The 20,846-nt window shown below is 43.1% G+C and overlaps 1 protein-coding gene across 13 annotated transcripts in view; it reads right to left on the bottom strand.

Moving 5' to 3' along the window:
* Positions 1-6,875: 6,875 nt before the first annotated feature.
* The window catches only part of SEMA5A (semaphorin 5A), a 474,025-nt gene continuing 460,054 nt past the window's right edge, over positions 6,876-20,846 (bottom strand). For all 13 annotated transcript variants that reach the window (XM_077879611.1, XM_077879602.1, XM_077879610.1 and 10 more), the window contains 2 exons: positions 16,907-17,118; positions 6,876-13,964 (listed from right to left, as the gene is read on the bottom strand). In XM_077879611.1, the coding sequence (XP_077735737.1) occupies positions 13,845-13,964; positions 16,907-17,118 (332 nt within the window). In that variant the 3' untranslated portion in view covers positions 6,876-13,844. The remainder of the gene's footprint in view (positions 13,965-16,906; positions 17,119-20,846) is intronic.

Genomic DNA, 20,846 nt, shown 5'->3' with positions numbered 1-20,846 from the left:
GTCCTCCTTAGTCTGAGGGGGAGTTAGCAAAAGCTTCTCCAATCTAGAAAATGTCGCACGTCTGAAAACATTGTCTCCTGAGCTTCCTTCAGCCACTACTATCTCAATCTCAGAAGTTCAAGGATACGTTGATTTTGAAAATGTCGTATTTTCATTTTTTTCACTTTATTAAATCTGTGTTGGGTGAGATTTTATGTGGTTTTCTTTCTTGTTCCTCCCATCATTAGAGGTCAAGACTATCCTGTCCCCCGGACTCATGTTCATTTCAGACTTTCCAGTATTCCTCACTGAATTTGCAATTCTCAAACAAACAGCAACCTCTTTGGATGCCCTTTTTCAAGATCTGTAGAACAGTTACCAGGGCATGAATGTTGGTCTTTAGAGTGTATTCATGAAAGGATATCTGTATGCTAGATGGACATCTGGTCACCCAGCACACACAGCTGGCATGTAACAAGCCTGCTGTTCAGCTGATTCATGTCTGTAATGCTGAAAACTTGTCTTGGAGTGAATTTAAAGAAGACTCATTTGATTTCTTATCCCAGACATGAAATTCTTATTTCACTATGGAAACCTAAGTACTGGGGGCTGTTACATTGGGAAATATCCATCAAGCAAAGCTCAAATTACTTTCTCTGTGGCCTATGTGTCTTGAAGATGTATCCAACAGGCTGTAACTCCCATGTGGAGCTGTCTTGGACAGGTGCACGATGAGGACCATGGAATATCATCCCTCATGGCAGTGCCCATCAGTGGAATCCATAATGGGCTCTTCATTGGGCCAGAACAGCTGGAAAAGACTTAGGACTATATATATATATCATGGTAGACTGCTCTAGAAGGAGCTGCTGCCCACACCCTCTGACCCGACAGCACCTGGACACAGGTCTCACACGTTCTGAGAGGTACAGGTGAATCCTCAGTCAGGCATGCTCCTCCCCTCCTCCCAGGTCAGGTTTCTGGTTCTAACCTTGTCAAGAAAAGCATCAGCTCCAGGAGGGCTCTTAGTAATGGTCTCAGCTTAGAGGTGATGAGGAAAGCAAATCAAGTAAAGACAGAAGGAAAGTTGATCTGCCTGGAAGGTTTCTGAGAGGGGGCACCCCAGAGAGGACCAGGTCTAATTTGGACTGTATCTCATGACCCCAACAGTCAGGAGGGCCTCCTGGAAGAGATGCCACCTCAATTTTCATCCCAGATTTGATGACCACAATATAGCTCCATGACTGAACTGACCTATTACAAACATATTAGTTTATTTCAACATGAGGAATACAGGGATGAAGAGGCAGGGCAAGGAGAGGAAGCCAGAGGGGAGGAGGGCAATGATGAGGGGAAAGAGTGGGAAGGGTTGTGAAGCTTAAGGAATAGACAATCTCTAAATGGTCACTGGAGAACCTGAGGAGTGGAATACAGTGATATTTGAGAGTCCTCAATTCTGGGCATTCATTCAATGTTTCTCTTATTCCCCTCAGCTTCTGCCTGTTGCTAGCTCCTTCCCTATGCAGCTCAGATATCCTGGAGCATCCCTTCCACTACCTACCAGGATCAGCACCATCCTACCTTAGTGTCCTTCCCTCCCATCCAGCTGAAACTGCAAGGGAGATAAATAGCAAGCCTTCTTAAATTCTAAAGAACATCATCTTTAATAGAAAAAAAGTAGAAGATGTATAAATGATTCAGAACTACTGCGTATATAATGGGAAAAAGTCAACATCTATTTTCACATCTTTCTGGAACTGACAAATGAAATTTCTTTAGAAATTTTCTACCAGGAGTTGATGGCATTTGAAATGTTAGATAAAAATGGTGAACTGTGTTTTCCATAGTTTGACTCAAGTACCAGAGCGGAAATCAAAATGACAGATATTTCAATGCTGAAATATGTGATTGCTTCTTTGGACTTAACTAATTAATTAGTGCTAAATATATAGCATTATATAATTTCTGAATTCTGACTTTTTAACAAGTATGAAAATCAGCAGAGTTTATATCATCTTTGTGATTCAGGAAATTTGTGCTCAAAGACTTCAAATAAAACAACCTCCCTTTAAAAGCAAAATAAGTACAGACCCTATAGAAATGCATCATGCCACCCTGGACTGGATACTACTTTATCTTATTTTCAGCCCTTTGTGTGTTTTGAGGAAAACAGACCTAAATAATGTCAATCTCACTTATTTTTATCATTAAGGTAAAATAACTAGAACACCTTGGTGGCTCAGTCAGTTAAGCTTCTGACTTTTGATTTCAACTCAGGTCATGATCTCAGGGTCTTGAGACTGAGCCCTGAGTCGGGCTCTTCACTCAGCCTGGAGTCTGCTTAGGATTCTCTCTAGCCTTCTACCTCTGCCCCTCCCCCTACTCTCCTCTCTCTAAAGTAAATAAATAAAATATTTTTAACAGGTATAATAAAAAATAAATAAAAAGGTATAATAACTTATCACTTTAAAACCTTTTGAAAAACTACATAGAATGTTGTAGAATTCTTGCTTTGGGAACACAGGTACAAGCCCCTTCACTCATTTTCATATTTGTTTGATAACTTGGCAAGGTTTTTGTACCTTCAACATAAATTAGAAAAACAAAACAATTTGTTGTTTCTTGAAAGGCTCCTAAAAGAAGATGTGGCATTTTTCAGAAAGAAAAACAGAGTAACTAGAAGTCTATATGCACTGAATGAGATGAAAGAATGATCCTTTTGTTTCAGTCCTTTGTTTTCCCACTTGCCTCTCTCACCACAAAGAACAAAGGAAACCTGCTTCAGTTAGAACCTTTACACCCATTTTTCCAATTCTCATACCTGTCCAGGTCACTTCCTTCCTGAATATACCAGTTGTTCTAGCAAAATATTTATAATTTACTCTAATTTTTCAATCTATGTTAAGTGCCTGTTTTAGTGAATGTTTCCAAAGAATTAGGCCTTAATTGGTTTCAGGTATGGGCAGCAATGCTGCTTGCAGAAAGAGGAGAATGACAAGCCCAAATTGTATAACTTTTATACAAATCTTATGAGTTACTCAGCACAGTAATGGTCAGTTGTAATAGGATTGTTCCCCAACAGCAGACTAATTGTTGCTAAAAATAGGCTGTTTGTCTTTTTTCAGGCAAAATGAGCATTTTCCCTGTTTATGGGATTAACTGGCTTAAAACACCAGGTCACATTTACCCAAATTTAGAAGAGATGGGAGTTGGGGTGCCTGAGTGGCTCAGTAGGTTAAGTGTCTGACTCTTGATCTCATCTCATGTCTTCATCTTAGGGTCGTGAGCTCAAGTCATGAATTGGGCTCTACTTAAAAAGAAAAAAAAAAAAACAAATGGAACTTGTGTCAATTAATTATGTTGATGAATTGCAACTGCCAATTTTGGTGAAAGGACACCCTCTTCTTCTTCTGAGAAAGGTACACCAAGCCTGGATCTCACAAAGTATTCTGGTCTCAGGAAAGAGAAGAACCAGAACCAGACTTTTTTTTTTATTCGAGACAGATGGAGATCTATGAAGCTAGGTGAGGAGAAGCAAGGTGGGAAGTGAAGCCTGAACATGCCTTTCCCTCTGCTCCATTTTCTAACAAAATGTGGAGCCATCAGATGATCCTTCACACAAGGTGTGATGATCTCTTTGGAACTGTGTGTGTACTGAGTCTGTGCCTTCTTCAATCTCATACATTTATTCCTTAAACTCCTTTCTCCAAAGAAGACTCAGAGCACTTGAGGGAACAGATCTTGACATGAACCACAGCACCTGTCATTTCATCCCTACCTTTGGGCACCATGGTGGGATACTGTGGGATTTCCAACTGTGTGTGAACATGTGAATGTCTCGTTCTTATTTACTTTTAGATTATCTCTAGATTCTAGAATAAGAGTAGGAAAACCTCCTACATGCAGAACCAGGACAGTGTTTGAGCAAAGCGAGATGGATAAATCATTAGCCTGAAACATTTTCTAAGGACCTCACTGACATTAAAGAGAATGATGACATATTCTGAGCAGGGGCTTGATGAACCTTGCATTTTTTTCCAGGTGAAGAGAAGCCTGCGGACAGGAAGGCTGGAGACAAGAGCACACTCGATGGCGAGTTGCTGAACCAAGTTTGGACCTGCCTCTGTGCCATACCCCTCCCCAGGGTCCTCAAGGGTCCTTCCCTCTCTGTACAATTAGGTGACTTCATCACTTTCTCTCAAACTTAATTTTACACTCAAAAACTCCACTCTTTCACAGAACTTAGATTCTTGGAACTTCCAGCAAGGAAGGAAACAGAGAAAGGAAGATAAAAATATGAAGAAAATCACAAAGGAGAATGGTATGTTTTGATGTGCTGGGGGAAGGGGGCCCCTGCACTCACTCTCTGAAGGGCTGTTTGGCCTCTGCTACCCAGTGACAGGACTTTCCTGGTGACTTGATGTGGCGGTCACTATCCGCTCAGGGAAGGGTGAGGCAGGGCCACCAGGGGGCACATGGCCTCAGAGGGCAAGACCCTGTAAGGAGCATCTACTTTAAGCAAGAAATGGGGAGCAACAGCAAATCTGAGGTAGAGGAGAGGGACAAAATTGAAGAGGAAGAGAACTGTGGCCGGGCACTCACTGAGCACTGGAATGTTACCCTGACTTTCTGAGGAAGGATGGCCTCTGACACCACTACTGTGATGAGCAGTTGACTTTGGGCATCCCAAATCAAGCCCACATCCATGATGATCAGGAAGTCACAATTGAGAAGAGTTTTATCTGTGCTCTACGGAGTTAACTCATTTTCAAAACATTAATAGAAACTTTTCAAACTAGAAGTGAGCACAAACAATTCTGTGTATTGTATGAGGGTCACTTTTACAAGGGTAACTTTAGGATTTTATGTCTTCTGTTACACTTTTGGTTGCTAGTCTTAAGACCTCTGCACCACCCAGGACACACACACATTTATCGTTTATCAAATGCTGTCTTGTTTCAGTTCTGGTTCTGACTGTGATTGCAGGGGTGAGGTGAGAGCTTCAGATGCTTCCCAATAAAATGGATGCCAAGCTGGTTAATGAGAGAATAGCTTGGCAGCATTGTTTTGTTTCGTTGTATAAACAAATTGTATCTACTTTAAAGACAAACCAAGTGTAATTCCAGAAAAATAATACTATTTTGGATATTATTTTAAAGACAATTTCCTTTTACATTAAATAGCTACATTCCTGAGGTCAGGACACTCAATCATTTCTGCTTCCTTCACAAGGTGGGTGCTGGGAGACACTTTAAATGGAAGTTTACATTATATATTTCAAATAGGTCCCAAAAAAGTACTTTAAGTTGTATTTCAATTTTATTTTTTTAAAGAACAAAGTAGACTATAAAAAGAAGAGCTGGTTACATTAGCATCATGTGAGAATGTCTAAGTAGCAGAATGGATCTCTCTAAACACAAAGATTCTGTGAAATAATCACAAGAAAATTGTGACACAACACCTACTTATTTTACTCACTTTCTAAACTGACAGCCAAACGTAGGGTCTTCACAGAATGTTTTAAAATTCTAATATTTCATAAACTAGAGATACTCAGATTCCAAACTGAATTAGTTGAGAAAGGGACCTGGGTGTTATTTAAAAGCAAAGCAGAAATCTCTCCAGATAATGCGCAGCCAGAGCTAATAAACTCCTGGACAGTTAATGTGTTGAACTGGGGGAGAACAGAACTCCCCACGAAGCTTTAAGAAATTATTCTTCTGGGACTCTCTTTACATTAAAGGACATCCAACCTTCTAATAGGAGAGAGGTCTTTAAACTGTGCAGTCAGTCTGTGTGACCAGGGCAAAATACAGATTTTTTAAAATTTAAAAATTAGTATTTCATTTTTTGGGTTAAGAACAGTTTAATAACATGCTTCACTATATATTTTTACTTTATTATGTTAATTTTGGCCTCCATATTAAATGGGCTTTATCAACATCTTAGTCAATTAAAAATTATATATACATATGAAATTATACATTTTTATACACATGTGTATATACATATGCATATATACAGTTGGCCCTTCAACAACACAAGTTTGAACTGTGCAGTCCATTTATGCATGGATTTTCATATTTTATTGATACAGGACTGTAAATTTTCTCTTCCTCATAATATTCTTAATAACATTTGCTTTTCTCTAGCTTACTTCATTATAAGAATAAAGTAGATAATACACACAATGTAAAAAAAATCCATGTGTTAATGGACTGTTTCTGTTATTGGTAAGGCTTCCAGTCAACACTAAGCTATTAGTAAAATTTGGGGGGAGGGGAGTTCAAAATTATACAGGGATTTTCAACTGCAGGAGTCAATACCCGTAAACCCTGCATTGTTTAGCTGTGTACTGAACAGTTGCAAAAGATAGAGCGGAAGAGGTAAGGGGATCTTGGATCTTGGATATTCCAAATGAAATGTGGCTCTCATTCTAAAGTGGTTTTCCTGGGCCAGGTATCTTTTGTGTTCACGTTAGCTGAAAGTCAGCTTTCATTCTAGAAAAACCTTGTTTTATGCAAGAAATAATGGAATATGATGTGCTGGAGAGAAGATGAATATAACTTCATGAATTAAGGATCAACAGTGCCTGATAGCAAATCCTAGTAAATTAAAACCCTGTTTGGCTTTCCTTGTCACATATGTCCTTTTGCCCATGGAAACATTTCTAACACTCCTTGACTATATGGTAGGATCATCGTGAAGCTGCTGGGGGCAGTCTCTGGCCACCACTCCAGAGGCCTTGGGGTCTGAAGAACAAACAGGAGCTTGATAGGGGGTTTGGCCAGAAGGCTGTCCAGGTCTCACTCTGATGAAACTCACTCCAAGGTGCTGTCACACCCTACCACATCTGGGGCAAAGGGGCATAGAGGTAAGAAAACAATTCCACTAAATTGTTTCCTAAATGGTAGGATTTATTTCAATGCTCACATACAATCGAATGAGACAAACTATTTACATAAAACATAAGTACAAAAAATATAATACAATTTATACTGTACATAATCAGGATTCTCTTATTTTGTCCCAAAAAATGTTAGCAGATAGAGATGGTGCAGAGGGGATGCTATGGAGGGAGATCACACTCTTAATGGAACTCAGGATCATTCTTCATGAATTTATTGTTTAAAAATAAAGATTAATTGGTCTGGGTTATAGAAGCTGGCAATTCACCAAGAGCAGTGAGTGAGCATGGCATTTCCCCTTCAGTAATAACAGCTCATTTTATCTTACAAATATGTTTGCTTTTCTCGGAGTTGGGGCATGCAGCAGGTGTGAGTTGGTTTCTGCTGATCGGCAGGTAACCCTTGACCCTCCTCTTCTCAAATTTCCATAATTGATCCAATGCAGCAGCTCATGAGCTCCCTGCCTGGGATGCCACAGTTGGTATCTCAAACTAATTTTTCAAAGCAATGGATCTGTCAGGTGTCATTAAACAATATTCTTGGGTATAGACCTGGACAGCTCTCAAGTGAGCATTTAAGACCAATGAATTGATGAACAGAAAGCATAAAAGGGAAGACTACCGGAAAGTCGCATTACACATTTCTAACAACAAGGTTTCAAGTGTAACCTTGAAACCAAATTTAAGGACTGAAAAAGAGTGCACCCAACGGCCCAGTGAAGTAAGTTCTGGCAATCCATGAGGATTCCAATAGGGCAACTGGCACTCCATTTCCTCATTCAAGGAAGGGAAAGGCAATGCTACCTCATCTAAGAAGCCCCACTATGATTAACACATACTGTCTTTTAAAAATTAATTTTAATGTCAGTAACTTGCTGCAGGTTTACCAAGGGCTGAAGTTGGCTTTGGAGAAGGTTCAGTGAAAAAAATGAAACACTCCCAAATAAGTTTATTTTGTGTCACAAAACAGCAACAGCAAATTAACACAGAAAGAAGCATTTAACATTTTATAACATTTTCAAAGTCGAGTCAAGGGGTGCAGCACACAAGCTTTGTTACCCACTTTTGAAGAATCCTACAATGGACCAAGTTGGTGCATTTTCTTTGCAGATGGTGTAGAGTTTCAGCGGGGAATGCAGGTGCTCACGTTGAAACTTCATCCTGTGCTTTCTTTCAAGGTGCAGAAGTTCAACTTTGATTTTGGCCAACAGTCATGCTATACGAAGAAACACCCTTGGTGGAGAAAATACTGTTAACTTTCTTAACCTAAATTAAGGTTGACAATTTTGTGTACTTGTGAAACAATTTTGACATTGACTCAAAAAAAAAAAAAAAAAAAAAGCCCACAAAGTTCTAGGTGGTCCTCATTCCATTCTGTATCTGCATTCAGCTGTCAGCAGCCTGATTTTCCTGTATCTCTCAACTTACCTGAAGGACAGTAACAAAAACTCTACCTTCTAGAGGCAGGGCATCATCCCTATGACAGACTAACACTGTCACTAAGGTGTTTTGTGGACGATATAAAAGTAAAGTGATGTCACTTTCTGGAAGGCAATAACCCGAATTCTGAACACCTGTCTGCACCTGTTCTGATGCCACACGCCCTCCCTGGTAGGGGGCAGACATCACATCTGTGATGTGTTCCTTGGCCGTTTTCTATTCCTGAGTTCAAAGAGACATAGAAGAATGATTTTCTTCAAAGTGTAGCCAATCAATCCTCTGCTTGGCACTGGAACCACTAATATCCAGAGGAGATGATAAATCACCATCTTAAACAAGGCACTGGCAACTTTTTATAGGGAAATGAAACTATGTGCACTAACAGAGGATGGCTAACAATGTTCTCTTCTTAGCAACATGATAGTACAGTTTGGCTTTTTCAGAATCCAAATTTTGCTCCCAGCTTGTATTTATCGCACATTTGAACCAGTCTGAACTACCTTTTGAACTACCGTTCACCCTCCATTTGGACTATTTGGCATTAAGGTGCCATGAAGCTGAAAAAGAACAGGATCATGTTCCAACTGCTGGGCTCAGACATCTTACTCAATATAAAGAGATGGAATGGATGGTATTGCCTGTCCAAAATTTGGTTTAAGAAGTGCCACAGAGTAGTTTTCCATCTCTACTCTGTTCCTTCCAGGTTTTAAAAATATCCTTAGCTATTTACCCTCATCATGTCAATACAATAAAACCTGTTTGCCTGAACAAAAATCAATTCTGACTCTGGTCATGGGTAATCAGCTTGATTGCTTTCTATGGCAGAACCAGTATGATCTTTTGCAAATACTATGAGGCAGCTTACACTAGGAACTATACACGCTGTGTCAGGCTCTGCTTTCAGTTTTGACGATGCTCTAAGTCTCCTGTGCAGTGTAAGCTATGTTTTCAAGGAGAACAATCTCCCTTCCTGATGCTTTTGTAAAATGTACCAATAATTTGATAATGTGACATATGATAGATGAAAAAACCTTGATCCATCTGTTCCTCAAAATAGGTATAACACATCTTTAATATAAGTCCATAAAAAAAGGAATATAGAATAGTCATCATAGAAATCCCTGCCAATAATCCAACATTGCATCTTGTTAATTTTTTTCAGTTTCTGAAAGGAAAAGCAAGGATTCTAGCAACTTATTTCCCTGTGTTTTACCAGGTTAGCAAAACAGATAATATGAATACTTTGTCAGTATATGCAGAATTACAAAGAGCCTTTAAATCAATTATTATTAATGACCTCAGTAGGGAAGAACAGCAGAGATAAATTCCACAATGTTTTCTGGTTTCCAAATCTTTTATCTTACATGGCGACGTGCTGTGCAATAATTGGCATTCTTTTTTAGGCATTTCTCTGGTCAAAGTGACTGTAACTTTATCTTCTCCCATTTCATACCCATCGTCCAGAGAAGCAAGGTGTTCAGAATGGCTTTCTGTTTTCTGATAACAGATCATCCTAGGTACTCAAATTTGCAATGGTGTGTCAACATATTATCACCACATGACAAGAGTTGCTGTGACATAATGGAAGCAGTAGTAGGGATGTATTGGGCATGGCAACGCAATCTGTGAATTCCACTTTGTATCATCTTAAAAAGAATAGCAGAGAGTTTGCATGAGTTGATTTATGGTTCCCACTGTAATTCCCACCTTCACAAACATGGATTGTTGGAGGCTTAGGGACAGTCCTGCTCAGTGGAGAATGGCTGCTTTAAGGCAGAAGCATTCCCTGTACCCGCCAGTGGTACCTCTCGTCCCTGGATGGGTGCCCCAGAGCCATCCTGTGAGGCAGAAATGCTAAATGCAATGGAGCTGCCCCCATTTGCCACACACCAGAAAACCCCAACGGAGTGTAAAGGACATCCTGCCGAAGGTGGTTTGACAGTGCTGGGGACATGTTCATGATTTACTCTGGAAATAAGTAAATATCATAAAGAAGCATAAAGCTATTTGTGAATTCCGACACTATCAAGACTGTATCTTCAGTGCGCATTAAGGGGGAGTTTATGCAGCGATTAGCTGAGTGCTGACCCGATGCACTCCCACCTCCCCGAGCCCGGGACACGGGGCCCCCCGCTGGGCCTCTGCCCCCTCACTGGAAGCGGGTCCGACCACGAGTTCTCCCCAGGCCTCCAGGGGACCCGCCCACGCTGGGCTCGGAGTCCCACGGCTCTCACCCACGTGCAGAGCTGTAAGGACCTGCGGCCACCGTCGGGCCACCTCCTGCCCTTGGACGGTCCGGCCTCCGCCCCACGCTCAGCTCGGAGCCACCGGGTCCCCACGTTCCCAGCCCCCTCTCCCCACCGTCGCTTCTCCTCTCCTTGGCATCACTCGGCCAGACCCGGGTCCCCCACCCCCACCCCCGCCCCCGCCCCCGAGCCCCGGGGCGCCCCTTCCCCGCCGGGCGAGCTGGGTCCGGGGGCCGCGGGGTGGGCGAGGCTTGGCGGGGGCCCAGCTCGTCCCGAGTCCCAGCCCCGTCCTCAGGGTGACAGCCGGGCTCCTCCGGCCGCTGGCCCGCAGCGCTCCTTGGGGACGGGACCCTGAGCAGCCCTGCCCCTGGGACTCCCTCCCAGAGTGTGAGCGTGAGCCCAGGGCCAGGTTCCTCGGGAACACCGGGCCAGCTGCCCCCCTACCCAGAAATAGCCCTCCAGATTAAACCGTGACTATTGTCATTTGATGTTAGGTTCAGAGAGGGTGCTGCTTGTACTAGGGAGGAGGGAGGAAGGAAGGAAGGAGGGAAGGAAGGAAAGAAAGGAAGGAAGGAAAGAAAGGGGAAAAAAATAGACAGAATAAGTCATTTAGAAATTTAAAATCTGACCCAGAGAAATAGCAAAGCCCGCAGCCTCCCGGGAGCTACTTTCAGGAGGAGATGCCAGCGAGGTGGTAGGCACCCCTGCGAAAGCCCACCTGGGGCTCAAGAAACAACCAGAGGCATGGAGGGGAGGCACACCCATGAGCAACAGCCACACAATGATGGAAAAGCAAAAGTTACTCCATAGCTCGTTAGAATATAGTTAAAATTATTCTAAACAAATTGAAATTCTGTGAAATGAGAATGTGAGAGAGACAAACAGACAGAAAGAGAAGCCAGTGCAATTTTGCTCTGAGTAGAGAGGCAGGGAACAAAAATGAGAGCATTTCTTTGCCGTGCTAAGTTCCTGGAGGTATGTGACTCCGTGGGGAGGGTGGGCACTGTCTCCAGTCACCACAGGACACCGACTGAGGTCCAGCGTGGAGAGCATTTAGAAAACATTTCTAATCAGGTCCAGGGATGCTTTCTCAAAATATTAGTATTCTCTTTCCTAAGGGAAATAAAATAACCGTTTAAGCTTAGAAAACACTGTAGAGAGGGATCCAAAAACAACTGTGATGTGCTTCATGGTAGGGACATTTTTCTTAAAGGAAGGTGATGACACTAGTTGAAGCATCCAGTGCAAAACCAGTTGGGGGACAATGAGGAAACCATCTGGCCGAATTTCACCTCCTGAGTCCAGACTTCAGCTGTGTGTGTCCAGACCAAGCAGTCCCCCCACAGCAGACCAGCCACGCAGGAGAGAGGCAACATGAACTCCCTGCTGGAAACACCCAGAACACCATTCAGTTGCAATCTATTAGACCTCCTGGAAACCACCTGCCATTTAAGCTTGACTTTTTGTAGAGTCGCTTCTGAAAATTTGGGTGCATGAGAATACTTTCAATACAGCAATACTCATGACTCAACATGGGATTTTTTTCCCCCAACACTTTCTGAAATTGTTTCTTTACATTGGATAGGCCACAAACACGTGTGCTGATAAGTCTGCGTTCCTCAATGCCCGTGCTGTGTATTTCCACAAATCTGAAGGTTCACTGTGCAATAAGAATGTTTCACCATCCACACAGGTCTTTATTGCAATGCCCAAGGGCATCGATGAACAGTTTCAATCCGGTTCTGACTTTCAAACATTATTCAACCAGCTGCCATGTATTATTTATCAGCTGTTTATGAGTAATTCATCCTGCTGTTTTTCCTTGCTGGGGACCTCTATGAATAGTATTATAACACTCTGAAATGCTTAGCAGTGTCAGTGCTCAGAACCACAGGGGTCACTGAAAACCTTACGTCCCTGCTTTCTCCAGGTACATCTTGAAATGCTCTTGCCTCCATGCAGGAGAAGAGGGAGGGGTGGAGGGGAGGGCAGCATTGAGATAGAAACACAAGGCACCAGAACCAAACGTCTCCTCCTTGCCTGACCTGGAGGCAGCAAATGACAGCTGGGTACTCGGGGAGCACTTCAATATGTACAGCGATGGGCTGCAGAAAGCCAGCCTTACGCATCAGTAATGCTCTGGGAAGTGGCTGACTGCTATACATGAGTTCTATCGGGAGATAGAAAATAAAAAGTTGCTTCTCCTTAAATGTCATTTCTTTCAATCCTTTCTGTAACATAGGAAATAAAAAAAGTTGGTTTCCATTTTATACTTCAAAGTATTTTTAATATTTAATACTTTTCCTCATTGGTGTCATGAATGTTCACGATTTTTCCTTGCAGGGACATTAGACAGGGCGTATGTCCAATGGTGAATAAGTAGTGGTTTTATAGATGTCTCTTCAGGCTGTTACTATGGACCGGACAGGTGAGCTTCCGGGCCTACCACAGGGCGAGGAGCTCCCTGGAATGCTGTGAAATCCAGAAGTGAGAATATGGCTAGCCTTGCAGCATCATGCAGAACACTGGACCCTTCATCATGTCTGTGCCTCTGGTCTTCAAGCTCACCTCCACCAGGGATAACACAGTAACTGCATCAAGACCAGGGGTCAAGAGTGTGCCACTCCTCATACCATCACCTCTGCAGACACAAGCCAGGGTGATTTTCTGCCTTTGCTCAAGCGAGAACCATTCCAAGTCCAAACACGCAAGTTGCTTTCAAGGATTCCACAGACTTATCCAGGTTGGGAAGATGGGAGATCCATGGTGAATAACTATACAGCCACATTCATATCCTTCATTTTATCAAATACTATGGACCTAACACTCCTTGTGGAGGGAGGGAGATTCTTAGTTGAAGTGTCTGTTTTCTTGAATTAGAACATCATGAAGATTTATGCTCAAAAGCAGGAAGACATTCCTATTTCTAAAGACTCCTTTCCCATGTGGGTGGCACATATATTAAAAAGCTCAAGAAAACAACCGACTTGTTAGAAAAATGGACTGGACACAATAAAAACAAAACAAAACAAAACTTCACGCCATGGCTCATTCAACAATGATCAAGCATTTAGACCAGATTTTCAAGACATCATATTTAGATTTTTGTTGCTTTTAAGGATGTCTGTTTTTGGCAGCAATGGGACACTGGTGGCTTGAAATGCACTTGAAATGTATCCAAACTTCATCTCTGAAGCCTTGGAAACATGGGAAGTCATGGAGCAGGGCTTGAGGAGGTGGGGGATTACAAGGAGCCAAAAATATAACAGCTATTAGTACTCATCGTAATTATTGAGATCTGTAAAGTAGGCGTTAGAATAGGTCTTCCCACTGAGATGCGGGTTGAAGTATTTGTTTCTTTCCTCTAGGATCAAGTTGTTTTTGTTAAATGCCTGTAAAAAGTAAAATTAAAAAAAAAAGGATTTAAGAAGACTCCATAAGTAGCATTTTGGAAAGAGAACATAATGAGGGGACGATTATATTGAATCTGAACTCCCTTCTGAGGCTCCATTGTTCAAAATGTGATTCCTCACCTACTGGCTTCCTCACCTTGTTTGCCTTACTGAGGACCTGCCTCATGACCAGAATGAGGGTGGCAATCTTTGATAAATAGATCTTGAGAAATCTAAATCTTCAACAAACCTAAAACTCACTAGTGATTTCAAATCAACAGTCGCTTTGAATGTTACGTAACAGTAAAATTTAAGCAGCCTTCTGATTATCATGGACAGGTACATTGATAAGAGATTTTGAAGGAGCTTATTTAAGTAAATGCATGCAATTTAAAACGGCTTGATTTCTTTTCATTTTCTACACTGTTAGCAGGTGAGCTTGTGATGAGAAAACAGCCATTCTCAGGTGCCACCTGGGCATTTTTCAGCCTGACAAGCCTGCTCAGACCCACAGAGTCTGCACATTTACATGAGGACCTGAGCTTCAGGTTCCCACCCCAAGTTCCTGTTTTGTTTTTCTTGCAGCACCTGCTAAAATAGCCACTTACAGGGGCACCTGGGTGGCTCAGTTGTCCAAATCTTGATTTGGGCTCAGGTCATGATCTCAGGGTCCTGGGAAGGACTCAGCGTGGAGTATCCTTGAGATCTCCTCTCCCCTTCTCCCTCTGCCCTTCCCCTCCCCCTACTTGAGTACTAAATAAATAAATAAATAAAATCTTTGAGAAAATTAAAAAATAAAATAAGCACTTAGAGCTGAGCCCACAAAACGTGAGTGATGTCTCCCTCAACCACCTTTTAAGTAACAGGTGCCTGCCACCCTCTCTCTGTCTCCTGCTCACTGCTGACCAGGCCCAGAGGACTGCCCTTCCCTGGCAGTGTAAGTAATAAACCTTGGGACTTGACTTTCTTCAAGTGAGTGTACTGAAATTGCACCTTGAGTCAAAACAACCCCAGGGTCTCCCCTTCCCCAAAGAGGGAGCTCAGGTGCTCAGGGAGCTTCCTGCTGATCCCGTGTAGCTTGTACCTTCTTCTTCAGCCGGCCACAATATGCATATTCTTAATTTAACACACCAGCTATGGGCCCCCCAAAAGCCTACTCTAGCCACTTCTGACACAGACACCCATCCTTATTAAGTCATTAAAGCCACCTATGCTTTCAAAAACCTAGTTTACTATGCCAAGTGGAGGGTAAATACTAAAAGGGCTGCTATAAGGATGTAGGATGGTCAGCAGAGGCCAACTGTCCAAGACTGGTCTGGGCAAGGTATCAGAAGAAAGTTCCAGAAGGATCATTAGAGATTAGGCAGCAGTCAGTGCCCTCAAAGCCCTCTGCCTTCCGAGCAGTTAAATTTCTTATTATCTTGAGTGGCTCTTGGATCTTAAGTGGGAACAGAAGACCAGTCAAATTATCTTGAGACATTTGAAGTAAGAACCAAGTTGATTGGTTGGAATCACATTTCAAGGAGCCCCATTCTTGGGATCTAAAGGCTTGTTCTTGTTCATAAAAGGAGCTCATGTTCCTCCTCATACTCCAGAAGCTCAGTTCTGACAAGGTGTGAGGGGTGTGTTATTAGTGAGCAGTGCTTTATTTCTTGGCCCTAGCATTGATTAGCATAAGGTACTCATGGGTTCTGGATCCTGGTGGAAGCAAGGCCCATGGATAAAAGTCAACTGGCTCTGTTTCTGTCCAAGGGGTGGAGAAGGAGGCCTCGTGGTAGGGGGAAAACAAGAGAGGACACTGTGGCTCCCAGGACTCAAGACCTCCCAACCACTTGAACTTGTAAGAGTTGAAAAAGTTCCAAGTTCCCACATGGGAAGGAAATCAAATTTCAAAGGAAATCATCATGGCAGAGAAAGCATCAAAATGCTCCCTGAGAATGTTAAGGAGAACCATCAATTTAAGAGGAATGTCAAAATGATAATATCCTTCATTCACGTGGGTGGTCGGGCACATTGGGTGAAGCAGATGATGGCCCCAGATGTCCTTCCAGCTACACCCCTGACTCCTGTGTGTTATCCCATTTAAACCTCACAACAGAGAGATGATGTTACATATTGCTCTACCCATTTTAAAGATGAAGAAACTGAGGTTCAAAGAATTAACTAACTTGCATTTTAAACCCTGATGCACAATGCCTCAAATAAAAACCACATTTATTTTGCCAGGCACTACTCAAGGCATTTAGTGTAGCTGTTTCATTTGTTTCTCATGATCTCCTGTTTACTGAGGAGAAAACAGGCTCAGTGAGTGTAACTGGCTTTACGTTTACGCAGCTGGTGACTCATGGACACAGGTCTTCCTGGTCCAGAGCTGATGCCCTTTCCACTCCTTCTTCCTCAGAATGAGGAGACTGGCCATCAACTCTCTACTTCTGGGTCAGGCACTGAATTAATCACCCATTGAGAAAATTTAGCAGAACACTTCACCCCACACCAGTCACACACCATGCAAAGCTGAAGAAATTTCATTATGCAAACAAATTATTTTAAGATCGTTTTTATAATAACATAACAATTTTTCTCAGGATGAACCTGGATATCAGACTACCCCACCCTGGTCCTCATTACCACTGTCAGATGGGTACAGGGCCTCAGCCCAGAGCTCCTCTCTTTGAACATGGGAGGCACAGTGGAAGCAGAGCTGGACATTGGCCAATGACTCAATATTTTCCAGTATTTTATTCATTGCTGTTTCTGAGTCCTATTTGTAACCTACTTCCCAATTTGAGGCACCATCTTTTTTGCAGGCAAAGCAAACAAGGCAGCTCATCATAAGGGCCACCCATTGCCTTGTTCTCCACTCTGTCACTTCAGCCACCGCCTCTGAGCTTTGCCAACAGCCCCTAGGGCCCTTCTTTCACATCTGTCTGCCAACTCCTTACCTTGATAGCTTCCACCGAGTCATACTTGTCCAGTTTGTTGATGTGGTTAGTTATGCTGGTGTTGAGAGGGGCAGGAGCAACAGGGTGGATGACGGTGGCATCGTGGGACTGCTGCTGGTACCGTTGGCAGTAGGTGTAGACGAGCAGTGTAAGGAGGCAGCCTAGAATGGAGCTGCTCAGCCCCACAGCAAGCATGTGGAACAGATTGAACTCTGGGAAGACAGCATCAAAAGTGACGGTACTTTGGAAAAGAACACACTACTCAACAGCTCAAAGCACTTGCGTAAAAAGAGAAAGACAACATAAGAGGCCCATGACCTTCCTCTGAAATGTCATCCCCCACAGGGAGCACAGCATATTTTAAGTTAATGTTCTTATGGACTACAATCCGTCTTTTGGAGATCACCTTAATATACTAGAAGCATTTTTTTTTCATTAAAGGATTGTACAAGTCTGCTCATCTGTTTCACATGCAGCATGATCTCTGGTCTATGGGGTTCCTAGAGAACATTTTTTCCATGCTCTTAACAGGTAGAGCATCCCAGCCAATAGCCTGGCTGTGTCCCATGAAAAAAGTGAGAATGCATTAACTACTTCCAGTTAATTGCTCAAAATTACTGTATTTTGGAGACCTTATAAAGACAATGGTTTACACCAAAGAAATAAAAGAATTATATCAAAGGAATAAAATATGATCTTTTAATGGTGATGAAATGACCCTCCTTTACATATTTTTTCTATTAAATAGCATCTTTGAGTTATTTTCCTTGAGTTTTGAATACAAATTGCTGAAAAAATAAGCAGATGTGGATTTATGTCTCTAATATGGGATTGGCTTGAGAGACATCAAGGTAACATAATGAAGAACTTTGTAATGTCTGAGCAAATAACCACACAGGAAAATAGATGTTCATCATGTGTTGGTAAAACACCGTACAATGAAAGTTTCCAGCCTTTCAGGGAATAAAGACAACATCTGGGCAATGCTGAAGTAGAACATGACCTTATTTTTTCTATGCTGGGCTGGCGCCATGTGGCTACCCTGTCCCCTGTGGGTTATTGGCCTCTGGCACCTGTGCCAGGACCCATCCTGAGGACCAGCTTTCCCCCATCGTGTCCCCTCAAGGCACCACCAGGGGGCGCAGTCACCCACACTCTTCCTGGATGTGTCTGTCCATCCTGCATCTAAACAGAACCATTTGAAATGCCTGCTAGGCACACTACAGATCTCCGGCGAATCCCAGAGCCACAGAGAGAGGCTCCCAGGCTCTCAGGGTGAGAAGCCTTGCAAGTTTGTTCCTTGCATCCAAGCCTTGGGGTGTCTGCCCCTCAACTACCCTGGCCCCTGCCTGGATCCGCAGCAGAGGTGGGGTACCCTCACTGTCCCCACACCCTGACGTCTCCCTCTAGGCCATGACCCTTTGCTGCTCACAGATCCTGCATTCCCAGGACCCCTGAGAGCTTGAACTGCCTCCCCAGGGGAGCGAAGCATGCAGAGGCTGGGTTCTCTGTAGGCTGCAACCCACTCACTCCCACCCCATTCCTAACACAGGAGTCCAATGTCTGCAGCACTAGGCCCTGGATAATCCAGGTGGATGTTACTAGAATATTCCACAAGTATCACCTGCTTCCCCATATCCACCTGGTTTTCACTTCTTGGTTCTTTGGTCAAGCAGTTCATGAATCTCCAGCCTGTCCTGATTTTGTCTGAAGCTCTAGAGCTGGACGGCCTGGGCTGGCTGGACAAAGCATCCGGGGAGCATCCCACCAGCAGCCACCGGAAGTGTCTACTGTAACACTGAAGCTGTGCTCCAGGTGAGCAAGAGCAGATTTCACACGTGTTGTCATTGTTTTATACTTTAGCCACTTTGAGTCCCAGGGTCAATGCCATCTACCGATAAAAGGACTTCCTGCTGCACTGATAACATTTGATTATAATATATGAAAGATGTGTGATGCTCTCCATATGCAGATACTTTGTCATTAGTCCAATGAATCACGCCTGCAGGTGCCTGGGGAAGGCCGGGGCCAGCTGACATCTTTATGAGGATTATATAGTCTTTGTGTCTCATGAAACTAAAAATAGCTAAATTGAAAAATTTCAAAAGGCCGACACTTTCTGCATAGGGAAAAACAGTGCCTATTAAATCTCTTTTGAATCTGCTTGGTGTGGCTCTTTGCTTCGAATATGTTTTTCTGTTGTTTTTGGTCAGTAAAGCTGAAATAGAAACCAACTACCCCGTTGGCTCAACTGGATGATTTCCTGTAAAAAATGTGATTGATTTCTCTTCAAATGGGGAAAAAAAAAGACATCTGTGTTGTCTCCCTAAACATCCCATTTAGGGATGCTGTATCCCTAAACATTTGCTAGGTGATTCTTTTTACCCAACAGTCCTACAATTAGATCCATGTGACCTCTGACTTGCCTAACCTGGTGTGTCAATGATCTAAAAAAATCAGTTCGGAATATTACAGTTAGTAGTATCTCTGTGATTTAATCAACAGCACATCAACACTTGGTTTGTAGTTGGGTAGCCAATTAGCCTGTTTGACTCAGACACATGGAAGCAGCAGTTTAAGGATGGGAATGGACTTTGAACCCTGCTCTCCCAGGTGCTTAAGGCCCTTGAAAGTCTCCTATATCCTAACCCAGAGACAGCTGGCTGGGGAAAATGGTTTTTAAATCTCTGGCAGACCTGGAGGTCAACTCTGCAGAGACATCAGCTGGCCGACCCCAAGTTCTGTCTTGGCCTCACATAGGACAGGAGGTGCTCCTTAAGAGCTCTGCTTCACTTCTGATCTGGGCTTCCTCTGAGGGCAGCAGGTGTCCCCAGCCCCTGAGTGTCGTCCAAAACTGTCACCTGACCAGGGCTGCTGTGGCTGCAGCCCCCGAGACACCATCCTCTCAGATACTCACTGCCAGGATCCTTTCCCTGTGGTTCTCTGGCCTTGAAGCTCACACTCGGATCCTACAGCCTAGACTCAAACTCTGGCTCTGTTGCTCTCTACCTGTGTGAACTTTGGCCAGTGGCCTCATCTCTGACTCTCACCATCCTTAATGTAGATGACAGTGCATGGCTGCTCTCCCTTTTCTACAATTTGTGAAACCCAAACTTCTGGAAATGGATTTTTCATCACTCACCTGGCAGCAAAGCCTGACCTGACCTGACCCTTTTCCTGCAGAACTAACTAGAACTGCAGAAGTATTAGCATCTTCACTTTGTCCACACTTCACAAAGCATCATTAAAGAGACTGGTTACAGAATGTGGACCTGGACACTGCAGAGTGTTACATAATAGACATCCTATGCCCCATATTACCCCTCTGAAATCTGAAAAATGCTGAATTCTAAAACTCTTCCGTATCTCCAAAGGTTTTACATTAAGGAACTGTGGGCTGCAGCACCTACACGTAAGCTCTTTGTGAGGATCAAATAGGATACTTCTTGCAATTTAATACAGTGGCATATAGTGACTGATCTAAAAATATTAAAGGACACTTAGAGCTATGATTATTTTTATGGGAACTTGTATATATTCATCTTCCAGCTGGATCCCAAGTTATCTAGTGCCAGTCTGTGAACTCCTGGGACCAATGTAGGTCAGACAACAGACACTGCATTTTTCAGGCACTGGGGTCTTTTATGAGATGACTGCTAGTTCCAGAAGGACTGTGGCTATTGTGTCCCGTGGTAAACTCAGTGTCCCTCACAGAGCTCATGGAGGGGGTGCTCAGCAAAGATTATTAAATGAACAGATCAACAACTAAACAGACAGAATACAACAGACAGTGGACTCTTAATTAATGTAGTTAAAAACAGTAAGTACATTCCTAAAACACACCCACAAAGTTCCAGATTCTATTCGAACATAAACAAAGACCAGAGCCTACGGCTGAGTTGCTGGGAATCCCCTGGTGGCATGGATTATGGCAGGAATG

The sequence above is a fragment of the Canis aureus genome, chromosome 31 (genome assembly GCF_053574225.1).
Source record: "Canis aureus isolate CA01 chromosome 31, VMU_Caureus_v.1.0, whole genome shotgun sequence".
In the NCBI taxonomy this organism is placed as follows: Eukaryota; Metazoa; Chordata; class Mammalia; order Carnivora; family Canidae; genus Canis; species Canis aureus.
The sequence above is the reverse complement of the archived record's forward strand: the minus strand, read 5'-3'. Positions and strand labels throughout refer to the sequence as shown.